We start from the raw sequence: 13,599 nt of genomic DNA, 5'->3' as shown, positions 1-13,599 counted from the left end.
ATAGAGTCTCTTATTTAATTTTGGTACAGATTTCAGGGTTTTCCACGTGACATCTCTGGCAAATTAGCAGCTAAAACATAGCTTCTGTATATCATCAACAAAGGATGTACATTATCAGCAGCTAGCCCATTTTCAGAAAGATAGCCTGAGGCAGGAAAAGACAGCTATTTCTGTGGGGGTTAGATTCCTGACAGATTCTCTAAGCTTGCCCTGCTTTCACCTCCTGCCCAGCTCTCTGCCACAGACCTGCCTCCCTAATTCCTAGGTAGCACCTTTATTTCCATGTGCCATCTGCCCTGCCATAGCTATGCCTCTGATGCTTCATAATTCACTGCTCACCAGTGGCCTCGCCCAGGCCAAAACCTTTTTTACAGCTACAGACAGATTTTGCTCTCTTATTTGATTTTCTCTGGCTTCATCCAAGTTCTTGAAACACATTGTTTTACTTTTGCTTCATCCAAGTCCTTGTAACACATTGTTTTACACTACATTTATTTTCCTGCTTAACATTTCTGCTTATCAACCCTGCATGAGCTGAAGCAGTGCTACTAGCATTGCCAACACGACATTCCATGGTGGATTTATGTCCATGAACATGAAATGGTGTTTTATTACCCAAGGTCAGTCTGAACAGTCTCTTTGGCGATCTGTCTTTTCCATTTGGAGCTATGACTCCAGGTGCCAAAATTTCCTTCAGCTAGATTTCTTGCACAATGAATGAGCATGCCAATACTGTTCCTTTCCATAGGAGACATCGTGGTTTATAACGTCAGCTGTCAAATACTTTAGGTCAATATTAACCATGATGGGAACAATACAAAAAACAATCCAAGAAGTTCATCCCCAAAGCACTTACATTTGTTCTCTTACTAATGATTTTCCAAATCTTGCTGCTGTTAGGGGTGTAGTGTAATACTGAGAGCCAAGTGTGAGAGTGCTTGTGGGGAAATCTGACAGATGATGAAGTCTGACTAAGACAACAAGCTGGGAAGGCACTCAACCCCTGTGCTCTGTTTTCACAGAATGAAGGAAATGTCTGTCTCCAAGACAGACAAAGATGGCTTTCATATGTTCAGCATTTTAAAGGTTTGAATTTCTGATAATGGCTTGTTTTGTGCTGAACTGTGGAAAAAAGATAGCCGCTATGTCTATCAGTGTCCCCTGAAACTAAGTCATTAGCTGATACGAAGAAATGTTCAACATTCCTATTACATTGTATTTGAAAGGGATTCATTTGTTAACTCAGTAGTTGATCAAGACATGGAAAAATGTCTGCTAAATTATTATGTCTTGTGATCTTCATGTTTGCTAGGATAGAGGAGTAAAAACATATTTTAGCATATTTAATCTTTTTTGCAGTTGTAACATTTTTGCTCATTCTAGTAACAGCAAAGAAATTCTAGAAAGGCAGTGACCTGGGAAATTTATAGTTAGCATTTTGTGACCTTTATCTCAACAGCTTTTTAAAATGAAGATTAAAGAAATAATTAGACACCAGAATTAAATGTAACTTTCAAATGCTCTTGAAACCTGAAATAGCTGCTAAGGAAAGCAATGTTGAAGTTTGGGATTATAAGTTATTTAATGAAAGACAATTACTTACTCCATCAGAAAAATCACCCCCCTGTGGTGCTCTGATCAAAAACTGCTTTCTTCTTCTTTGTTAGCAGCAGTAAGCATATCTTCTTGCCTGGTAAGAGAAGTTGTTCAAATCTCTGCTGTAGGGGATGTCTTTTCAAGAGTAGGAGGGTTCACAGAGCACGAAACTACAGAAACATATCCCTTCTGCTGCTACTGACTTTCCTGTGGGGCCTGTCTTCAGCTTGGTTACTTGCATGAGATTGCACTGTCCCACTGTACAGAAATGTGAGGATAATTTGGGATGATCAGGCAGTACAGAGATGGAGAAGCCATATGGAGATACCCAATGTTTCAGGATGCAAAGCAGATTCTACTGGAGAAGCTTTACTTTGGGGTCTCTTTTGCCTTGTATCTCATGCAGTTAGTTTCCCCGGTATGCTAAATGCATGCAAATTACTGCAATCTTGATTTGGCAGCACTTTGCATCTCCTTTTCACCAGTTGCCAACAAACTGATAAAACCAAGTTGAAAACTGTTTAACATTCAGAACACTACCACAATTATGAAGGAACAAACTGCACTGGACTTGAAAGATCCTCAGGAACAAAATTTTTTCAATTGATAGTGCTTTACTCTTTGTGGAGAAGTCAGAATTGTCTTTTTCAGGTTAATTATATGTTCCTAAGAAAAGCTATTTCAGTTAGAACATGGATTTCAGGAGTAATATTCTCAACAGTTTCCCTCCATCTCTTGTGCTACTTTTATAGTAGCATTAACTGTCTCCTGTTGAAGCCCATAATACTTCAGCAGCTGCTCACTTTGAAATGACAAAAATCCCTGCTGACTTGGGATGGCATAAACATGTTTAAAGACTTTTTATTTATAGAAAAGACTGAAGGACCTCTGTTTGTCTCATTCTTCTCAAGTAGTGCTAGCCAAAAATATTTCAATGCAATGCTTTTCAGTCAGAGAACACTATTCCAAGGAAATTACACCATTTAGTGGAATTGCGTTCATTAGTGCCAAACTCATAGGAGAAACCAGCAACCATCATGATACACACACAGAGCAGATTCCAGACAACAGCTTGCCTCAAACTGTGTAGCCACCTGATATAGCTGTAAGAAACTGGGCCAGATCATACATCTGGATAAAGCATTATTATGTGTGACAGCCTGGATGGTAGGTGATTAGCTCCCTGGGAACCAAAGTGTCCAGGTAAAGTTCATAGTATTCTGCTCAAGAAAGAAAGAAAGAAAGAAGAAGAAAGGAGAAGTCCTCAATAAAACTTACTTACTAAGTGATATGACTGACTCATTTTGTTAAAAAGCCAGGTGGGGGAAAATTCAAGCCCATATTCAGACACCCATATTTGGACACATAAAATTTAAATGCTCAGGTATAAAATAAATGTATAGATTTTCATTGAAGTCAGCAGAGATCTAATTCTCCATACTTTTGCACCCATGGAGGTGCCTACTGACACCTGAGATGTTCTAGGATATTCAAGACACCCATGGGTACGATAAATTTGATATAGGACCCACAGAAGACCTGAACCCTTGTGGAGCAACAGCTTGAGGCCATGCAGTTTCGATGAGCATTGCCATCAACAGTTTTCTGTCAATACAGGCAATGGAATTCTCAGAATTTGTCATTTAATCAAACCTATGTAGTTGCTTCAAGATAAGCTGAACAACTCTCTAGAGTTGTTGTTGGTTTGTTGGCTGGTTGGTTGCTTGCTTGGTTGGTTGGTTGTTTTTTTAAGAATGAAATTGAAGTGACAAAGTGAGTCAATACTTCTGTTTAGTAATACTGCTACTTTACAAGAGTAGGTGTAGGTGGTCAATACCTGAGTTTCCCTGTGGGAACTAGGTGAGAGCAGAGCTTTGCAGGTTCTTCCAACCAGCCTGCTTGGGCAACAAAGGATTGAGTAAAATCATTGTCTGCACCACACAGGTTTGACAGAACAACACTGTAACTTCACTCAAATCAGGGCGGGCAGTTTTTATCTATCAGATCTGTCAGAAAAATATTGCTGATATTTTCAGGACTTCCAGACAGGCAGTGGGAAGAAGCATCATTATGAACTCATCTTGAAGCACCAAAGGCAAGAGGTTTTACTTTTTTCCAAGGCCGTTTTTTTCCAAGGCCATTTAAAGAAGCATTGATATGACTGACCTACAAAGACATTTGTGGGCTAGGGGGAAAATAAAGCCAAAACCTAACTAAAGTACTAGCACAGAATTTTACAGGAATGTGAAATTGCTGTGAAAATGTTTCTATGTTTATACAGTAATTGAAGTACAGTCCAAGAAGCATGTGGATAAAACCCTTTACTCTGCCTTTATGAATTATTAATTATAACTGGGCCAGAAAGTGACTCAGTGGAGAAGGGGAACCAGGAGAACCATGTGCTTCACTGGGTAGGAAGGGAATAGGAAGAACAGTTTGCAGCAGTGATATTGATTCCTGGCCTCCCCATCCTACTGGTATTTCCTCCTCCCCCATCATATTTCTCTGACCTTTAAGATATATTCTTCAGTGTAAATATTAGAAATCATTGTCCTTAATTGTAAGCAAGTTATATTTGGAAGGTATTACTGAGAAAGATATTATAAGTCAGTAAGTCTCATTATGACCTGACCAAAACCTAGTCACATTTGAAAACTCTAGTCTGAAATTATAGCATGCTAGGGAAAAATGATCCAGTTTTAAGATTAAAACATGCTTCTCTCTTCTTTAGAAGGGAAAAATGCAAGGAGGAGATAAGTCTCCAATATTATCTAAGCAGGGGTGTACAAGAGCCGGTGGAGGCCACTTCAAAAATGTTGTAAAAAAAAAGCTTTAGGGGGACTGGGAAAGAACAAGGATAAGCCAGAAAATACCGGAAAACTATTTCTAGGCAACACAACCTTACTGTTTACTAGAGCAAATAATGTTTGTGAAAAGTACAGAAGTTCTCCTGGACATACACTAACTCCAAGAAAGACACTTTTGTCATAACACGGATCTTGCAGATCACAGATACATTTTGCTCATAGGTGCTAAATGGCTCCAAAATAAAGGGGAAAGCATCACAAACACTAGGAAATTGACTGACATGGTGCAAATTACTTGCTATGTTTTCAGACTTGTATTGTTCTGAAATAGGTGGAGTTCCTAAGTTGGTGGCACATTTATTTAGGAAGAAAGCAAAATACCTGCTTTAACTGAACATTGAAATCTGACAGTATGACATAGAACATAAACTTACAAGTAGTAAGGTGCTGCAGCATAAAACATCTCTTGAACTTCTACTTGGATTTAAAAATCTCTTAGCTCTGCGTCTTCCAGTTCAGTCCACGTATAATGCAAAAGGAACAGCTTTAGCTTCCCCAGAGGAGCTGTCTGACATAATTGTAATTCAGCATGTGTCTACTGCCAACATCTGAGGCAATGCTAGATACAGTCACCTTAGCAGACTGGCAAAGAATAACCAGGAGTGCAGCTTTCTGATTTGGGGGAAGTCCAGCAATGGTGGGACACAGTATAATTAAAATTAGAAACAGCAACAAATTAAATTCTGATCAGTAAAGATCATCCCTTCTCTGTACATGTTACATCATACTGTCCCTGATAGTAAGTCTTCTTTCCCATCAAAATCACACTGTTCTCTCTTCCTCAGCAGAATTCTGCTCCCCTCTGCACAGAGCAGTCTAAACCCAGATATGACACTTGGACTGTTTGTACCCTGGTGAGGTCTGCTGCATTTTATACAAATTAAGCATTGTCCTTGGTACTCCAGAACAGGATGAACCTCTTTTCCTATCTTGTTTCCTTTGCAGAGAAAGCACTAAGCATGTAATTGTCACCTCTAGGAAGGACAAATGGTTTAAGCGATGAGTTTCTGCAAAATGTAGCAAAGCCTGAAGAAAATTAAATCTGTAAGCATTCATCCAAGCTCACTATAAAACAAACAAACAAAACTAATGACATAACAAGAACACAAACCAAAAAAAGTCCAATTCCTGCAATAAAAATACAAGTCTTTTTTGGCTTGATAACCCAATGGCTCCCTCTGCAGGGTGACACACCTCACCTGGATATAAAATGGTCTTGCTATGTAACTGATGTATATCTCAAGCTGTTTTCAATGGAAGCTGACATATTCTTAGGACCAGTGAATTCCCTGCGTTCAGATACGATTGTGTATTATGTGCAAAATAAATGTATGATATATTATATTTAAAGTACATGCTGTCTCACTTGAACATCACTCTGTCAAAAATTTTTGTAGGTACCAGTTCAGTCCCTTTTCCCACTGCTAAATCAATGACACCTTCACAAGCCTCTTTGCAATAAGGCAGAGATCTCAAATTTATTGTGCTTCCCTCTTTACTTAGCAAAGACCATGTATCTTTTCTGTTAGAAAAGAATGCAATTTTTATGAAACAGTGTTAAAACTAGTTTAAAAAAATACCCAGAAAAAAATAAGAATATGGAAGGGACTTCACTCAGAAAAACAACAAAGCATTATTAGTCTGAAAATTCTATTTCTAATAACAATAAATGTCTAGATAAAGAAACAAAGGCTTGGTTATCAAACTTTCTAATATTTGACATTTTCAACATAATTTCTGATTCTATTCATAACCTTTCAGAGAAAGACACAATCATTTATGTGCTTCTTTGTAGTTCTTCAAGGACCAGTTATTAGAAGTTGATAGTCAAAAGCTAAGGCTTGGGACGTACTGTTCCTGGGAAACATTTTGTCCACTTTAGGTAGCAACATGTCCTTTTCTAATCACTAATTTCTCATTCACCTTGTAAATTGGCAGCGTATGGTCTCCCAAATTTCTTTCAAAAGCTGAGTGTCTCTTACAATACCCTGATCTGGGCGTATAAAACGTAATTAGAGAAAACTCAAAATAAATATGATTATTATTCTATCACACCTTATTGCAGCAGTGGGTACAAATAAGCCATTTCAAAACAGTTGTCAAAGCAAATGCTCCCCACTGTCAGTACATTTCATAGTAATTCTCTGGAAACCAGACATGCTATTAACTTTAATAGAAATAGCTCCAGGGCAGGAGACAGACTGCTATATCCTAAGCTTTTACTTAAAATTTTAAATACATCTAAAATTCATGAGCTGAACTATTTTGTATAGCCATAAATAGACATCTTACTTGAACTGTTTATTTACTGAGCATCTCTAGATGCTGTTATATACTCTGTATATATATGTATGTACTATTCATATGGCTACCATCATCTCCTCACACTAGAAGAAATAGCAGGCATTTTTCTAGTGGTTTTGAAAAGAAAAGAGTATCTTCCCACACTTTTTTCCCCCCTATCCTGTCCTACTAGCCCCTCACTTAGAAGCTTTCAGGCAACTGAGAAACTAAAAACTACACACAGTTCTATGGATTGCAAAGTTTCACTGGTTTCTGATGGCTTCAAATAAACCCTTATTTTACAACTACCTCTATAAAGCCACAAGTCATGATTAATAGGAGCCATAATGTGACATCGAGGTGTACACTGGTATTGTGTGATATACATAGATGCTCTACTAACACAATCTACCCCAGAGATCTTTTAACCTCAGTGCTGAAAGGGTTTAGAGGCAGACAAAAATCCTCTTCTGTATTTTACCTCTAGGAGGACAATTAGAATTCACGTTCAAGAGCCCTTTGAACTCTCTTTAGACCCAACCAGCAGACATATTACTGAAAGGGTGCTAAAATAAGTGCATATTTGGCATAAGGAAAGAAAACCCTGCCCAGTTTTGTAAGGGCCTCTTACTGAAGGCTTCAGCATGACTTAGAAAAGAGTAATTGCAGATGGAATTTGCACTGACACTGTTCTAGGTATCAGTCATGGCCCATCCCATGTACTCAATACTCAACTCACAACAGCACAGCAAACCAAATGAAAGGCACAGGGTATTGAGGGCATATTGCTGCAAGTCAATTAGATAAACCATGAAGACAATGGGATATGTGAAGATGACAAGTATCTTCTCGTTACTCTCTCAGGTCCATCCATCACAGAAACAAAATCCTGTTTTGTTACACCTGGAAGCCCACTATTATAACAGAAATTCAGTTAACACAGATAAAAAAGAGGGTACCAGAAAGCCTATTAAGTAAGGTTTAATAATTCTATTATCCTGGCCTCAGTCTCAATCATTTATCTATGAAGATAGACTGGTGAAAACCAGCATGGCTAATCAATACACATACACTTTATTCCTCCGCAGAGTGGACATCAGGCTGCTTTGAGAAGTAACAGATGGAGTCTTACCTTCACCTGGAGAAAGTCTCAGCAAGGCTAAAAATTGATTTGGAAGCACTTTAATATGCTGCTCCAGCACCATGCCTACACAATCTATACAGCCAGCCTATCTGGCTGCATTCTCCAGAATGTGCAAAGGCATAAGGTCCTCAAATTATCACGACAGGCCTTTCCTATTAGTTACAGATATCTATTTCCTATACTTTTTCAAAGACAGAAGTATATGCAATATAAACAAAATATAATAGACATGAAACAGTGAATCTGCCCATATGCAGAGGAAACATGCAAGAAAAACAGGTTTTTAGGAAGCCAGGCTCATTATTCAGTCAGCAGGTACCGGGCTGAGCAAGCCACAAGAGGGAGCGCAAACACTGCTGGAAAATGCAAGGAAACGCGAGGGAAAAGGGCCAGGGCCAGGCAACGCTTCATGCCAAGTCTGTTAATAACGTGCCTTCTCTTTTGTACTAAAAATCAGTTAATTTCCTCTTCAGATTTAACGTGTTACAAGTTTTTTTTCAATACTAATCTGGTCAGGAGAGAGCAAGAAAAAAGCACTCTTTTTATTTGAGCTGGATAAATGGAATGTAGAGCCAGGTCAGAGCAGCAGGCAAGGCAGCCTTGGGCATCAGGCAAGTGGAACTCAAAGGCTGCAGCGCTTGCCTGCGGCAGAAAAAAAAAACGGAGATCAGCTGTGCGCTTCTCCCTCTTGCTTCTCATCCCGCTTTTGCTGCCACCGAGGGAGGGACGGGGGCATGTGCCAGTACCGGTCCAACCCCAAAGGGGCACCTACTGCCAACCTTAAGCAGCAGCAGGAACAGGCATTCCCATTCTCCGGGACAGTTCCAGCCTCACGCCCCTCCTTTTTTCCTTCTTGAGAGACAACAAATAACACTCTGTAACTGTGGTGACACAGACTGACAAAAGAAATACCTGACTGCAGATATTTTCAAAGTGAGATGTTTGCATGTGCATCGAGTATGAGTTTGTGAAATCTTCCATCGTCATAGCCAGGTTTTTCTCATCTCTTACCTCTGGATATTAGACAGTCAAATTCCATTCTTGAGCTGAAGGTTGTTTATATAAGCCAAGGATAAGTGTATTCTTAAAAGCTGTTCTTTCTGGGTGGTTTAGCACAGTATAGTGGTTGCATATCCATTTCACTTAGCTGATGCAGTATTCTAGCAGGAAACAGCAGCAGGAGACTGATGTTATGCAGGGGACAAGAGCAAAAAGGGTATGCTTGTGAATACTGATCTCCTGACTGATGTAATCATTGTGATAAAAAACAGTCATAGTAGTATAAGGCCCAACTCTTCTGCAATGAAGTTAGATACACTCAGCACAAATCTAGTTTCTGCTGGGAGCTGAAAAAGGAGGAAGGTCACATGGCTGTGCAGCAGATCTGTTCCCATTCCGCAGTGTCTTGCCTCCATGGGATCCAGCACAGCAGCAGAAGCCCCGGCACGGGTAAGTCAGTGGGCACAGCTTCAGGATTCATGACTGCCTCAAAACACAGGGTGAGAGGGGATCCCTTCCCCAGCACAAAGGAGATGCTGAAATGCCTCCCAAGAGAGTCTTGACACACCAGGTGCTGGGAGGCAACAAGCCAACTGAGGCCTCTGCATTTGCAGATTAAAAATGGTATTTTAGCTAAATCATCATATGTATTTTTCTAGTAATGCATGATATCAATGAAACATCCCTAAGAGAAATTAATTTGCTCTGAGGTTATTATGGTACTCACCACACCCATAACTTCCCTTTGCATGTCAGGATCATGAATGTTCTTACCAACTAGTTTATCTAAAATCTTCATTAATTATATACCCTGCTGTAGGAGCCGCTAAATTGGGGCCCTGTGGGGATCGCCTTGACAAGCCTTTTCCAGCCCCAGTGTTCCTGGAGCTATAGGCTCCTTTACTCTCTCAACCCTAACTCTAACCCCAAAGGCAGCTTGGCACTGTGGCAGGGGTCCTTATCACCAGAGGGGGCAGAGATTCAGAAGAGTGGAGTTGGCAATGCTGCCACCCTGCTGTGATGCCTTTGCACTGCCTTTTTGACTGCCAGTGTCCCTGGAGGCCCTGCAGCTCTCTGAAGCCTAACCCAAACCCTAATGGCAACTTGTGGCTGCTGCTGCGATCCCCATCACCATGGCTGGCCCAGATTCCAAAAGTGTACAGTGAGCAATCTCGGTACCCTGCTGTGATGAAATTTCTTCAGTTCATGAAAGGAAATGAAACCTTGCAATTGCAATGAGTATCACTTCATGAAGTTTTGGTTCATTTCATGGTACTTGATTCCATTCCATTTCAAAATTCTCCTAAGAATTTTCTTTTTTTCAATTTCATTTCATTTCCTTATATTTCCTTTCTTGTCTTTCCATTTCACTTCATTCCTTGATTTCTCATTTCCTTTCCTTTCATGAAAGGAAACGAAATCTTGCAATTTCAATGAAAATCATTTCATGAAGTTTTGGCTCATTTCACTGCCCTTCAAACAGAGTAGCTAAGATAAGAAATTTACCACAACTGCTAGTTTTTAGTTTTCATATACTGTTACATGATTGTCAGTGTGGTAAATATGTTGTACAGCAATTAATGAAGAATTGCACACTGTTATTGTTAATTACTCAAATTTTATCTTCATAAATCTGAACAGTGGGTAGTTTCTGTTTACAAACCCTCTACTTGTTCTTTAGAAAGGTTAACTGAAATACTGAAATACTATTTCTTTCTCAGGACCTAGTACTTCCCTTCAAGATGTATCCAACAAGCAACAGTATCAGATCATGTCCTAGTTGGTGGGGAAAAAAAATATTTCACCAAGAACAAAATTATATAAATAAGATCCATTTAATTATTCACTGAAGGCTCAGTATACCGAAAACATTAAAATACCAAAAGTTCTGAATGGCAATCATAAAATATGCTTTAAGAAAATTTAGAGTAATGACATCCATCAACAATTTTAGCAGAGATTTCCATACTGTGACCGAAAGTGAACTACTTGGAGAGCTTCAGATGCTGAATCCCTTCAGTATTTCACAGCTTAAGAATATAGTTTCCTTTGGCAGCCCACAGACATTGCCACTGAAACCAGTCTCCAGCCTCAACAGTCTACTGGCTGAAATCCATCTCATTCTCATGTCTCTTCAGTTCATCCCTGCAGTGGCTTTACTTGGATGACATTTACTTTTGTCTCATTGTGTTTACTGCTGTCATCTATTTGCTCAGTGTCATCACTGGTGATAATAAAAATGACAGAGGAAGAGCTGAAAGTCACTTTCTTCTTTGGCCTGTCCCCTGCTTTCTGAGACATAACTATTGGTCGTATTGGTTTGTCACTCCCTGTTGCTGGTGTCTCTTTCATTGTCCTCTGGAATCTCATCAGGCGAAAGCACAGGAGTTGCAAAAGGCAGTGTCGAAACTGCAAAGAGAATAAAGAGAGTAAGGTTCAGCCTCCTAAGTATTCACTACCACGTACAAGCCAGTGAAAGGCACGGTACAGTAAATGACTCAAACTAAGAGACTTCTGCATAACTTCTGAGTTAGTTTCAGCAACAAAACACGGTGCCTTTGTAGTGGGTACTTTTTCCCTCTACATCTGAATAGGATCACCGAGCCAACAGAGGGCACTGAAATGCAACTGAGTATTTTACCAGTCACAAGATCTGCAATCCACAATCTGCAAAAGGCAAGAGGACTAGGTTCCAAAGCGTGCTATAATTGTATTTCCATATTCAAAAGTTACACATTTGATCCAGCAGGGAAAGAATATTCTCACAAACACTTCACAGGAGAATACAGAGGGAAGGAACAAGGGGAGGAAGGGGATACAAAGAGATGTTTTCTTCCTTTTAAGTAACTCCAGGGTCTGGAATTTTAAAATAAGCATTTAATGTCACAGATGTAAAATGAGATTTCAGTGGTTAGTAACAAAGAAGTCAAATGTTCCCATTGAATACGGAAGGAACAGAAGTCTTTCAGCTAACTAGCAGCTACATATGACATAGGAAGTCTGTTCTGCTGTGTGACTAAATAATGTGAGGTATTCAGTGAAAGCTCATACCAGCACATAGAATGAAAATTTGAGTAGTAGTACTGTATTAATTCTCTAATTGTGGTCTCCCCTTCAACAAAACAAAGATCCAGGTATGAGGGTTAAAGGATGCGTTCCTTCAGTCACACACATTTAAAGCTCAAATATGATCCTTTGGGGAAGATCTCTGTTTTTACCAGAAATAAGTGGGCAATTTCCCCTTTGTTTAATAATCTGTAACAAGACTTGCCTGGAATGTATGATGAAGACTTCAATCAACCAACCAAAATATCAAAACAACCCAAACAAAAACAACAAAAACCCCACACACAACAAACATCTGGAAGCAGGTGGGAAATAATGCACTTTTTCTCAGAAAAGGGGCTAGGACATTTTTTTGACAGCCTTCCATTTACCTGAGTTAAGGATTACTCTGTATTATCCTGCATGGCCAGTGCCTCTGTTTTCCCAGATACCATGCAAGAAGCAATCTGACATGTCAAGTTGGAACAAGGTTTTGCTGTGGAAAATTAATCCTACTCTGACACAGGGAAGACAATAGGTCGGTCCTGTTGGGAAATGAACTTAGCTAATTACAAGATCTCAGAAAAAGATAATCTGGTGCAAAAGAATGGTCATGTGGAAGCCTTGACAACTCCAGAGGTAATGGTCTACCTCGGAGTAGTGCAGAAGTTAGAAAGTACAAGCATGTTAGAACAGAGCAGATAAAGGAAGGCTATTATAGAGAACCCATTTTAGGATTCCTTCTGAGGGCAAAATAACCCTAAAAAATTAAGAAAAAATACTAAAATTTTGGTTCTAATCTGGAATTAGAGGCAAGAGAAAAATACTTCACAATGCATCTCCAGTAAGTGTGTTCAGATGATTGATTCTTATCCTGGCTGTGTCTTTACTGGCATTACACCTGGTACCAGTTTGATTTGCTGCTGGGTATCAGAACCCACGAAATGTTTTTAGATATACTACTCAGCCTGACAACTAGGTACAGAGTCAGTGCCAATGTATTTAAAAAGCCACTCTGTTGAAAAAGTCTTTTTGAACATGACTGTTGCTAGCTTCCCATATCCAGGACAACTCTGATATTGTGCAGCTGTGTAACTGTGGATCATTCTGCTGTGAAATGAGCTGTGGGGGAAGAAACTGCTAGATGCCACATTAGAGGCCTCCTGCTTTTACTCAGGAAAGCATTGAAGCTCCCCCTTGCCCTTGGTCCTGAGCTGAGCTGCACTGCAGCCTTTGCTTGGCTGCCCACGTGGCTGATTGGACCCACTGACTTGGCTGCCTTGTCCCTACAGGCTGCTGGCTGGCCCAGGCTGCTGCCCAGCAACTGCAAGCCAGTGTAGGAAACCACAGAAAATTCCATCTCATATATAATGAGCTTAAAGGTAAGGAAAACCCAAGAGAATCCCTCCAGCAATCATTCAGTTTTTTTACCCTTTGTCAAGGGATTCTATTAAACACCAGATATCTTTATACTACCTTGGTTTCAGAAGTTTACAATGTGCATGTTACACTTCCAATTTCAGTCCTTGTGTTGCTATAACACAGAAGTCAGAGGCAAGATTTTTTATTGCTAAAACCCAGACACTCATTATTCTAAATTTTCTCTGATGGAGTTCTACTGTGGTAAGGGAGTGATTCAGATGAGGTCTTCTAGTTGCAGTCCAT

General features: G+C 39.7%; 1 protein-coding gene across 1 annotated transcript in view; it reads right to left on the bottom strand.

The window, feature by feature from the left end:
• Positions 1–7,912: 7,912 nt before the first annotated feature.
• The window catches only part of OPN3 (opsin 3), an 18,858-nt gene continuing 13,171 nt past the window's right edge, over positions 7,913–13,599 (bottom strand). The window contains exon 5 of the mRNA XM_017736362.1: positions 7,913–11,298. Within this exon, the coding sequence (XP_017591851.1) occupies positions 11,029–11,298 (270 nt within the window). The 3' untranslated portion in view covers positions 7,913–11,028. The remainder of the gene's footprint in view (positions 11,299–13,599) is intronic.

The sequence above is a fragment of the Corvus brachyrhynchos genome, unplaced genomic scaffold (assembly GCF_000691975.1).
Source record: "Corvus brachyrhynchos isolate BGI_N302 unplaced genomic scaffold, ASM69197v1 scaffold595, whole genome shotgun sequence".
NCBI lineage: Eukaryota > Metazoa > Chordata > Aves > Passeriformes > Corvidae > Corvus > Corvus brachyrhynchos.
The sequence above is the reverse complement of the archived record's forward strand: the minus strand, read 5'-3'. Positions and strand labels throughout refer to the sequence as shown.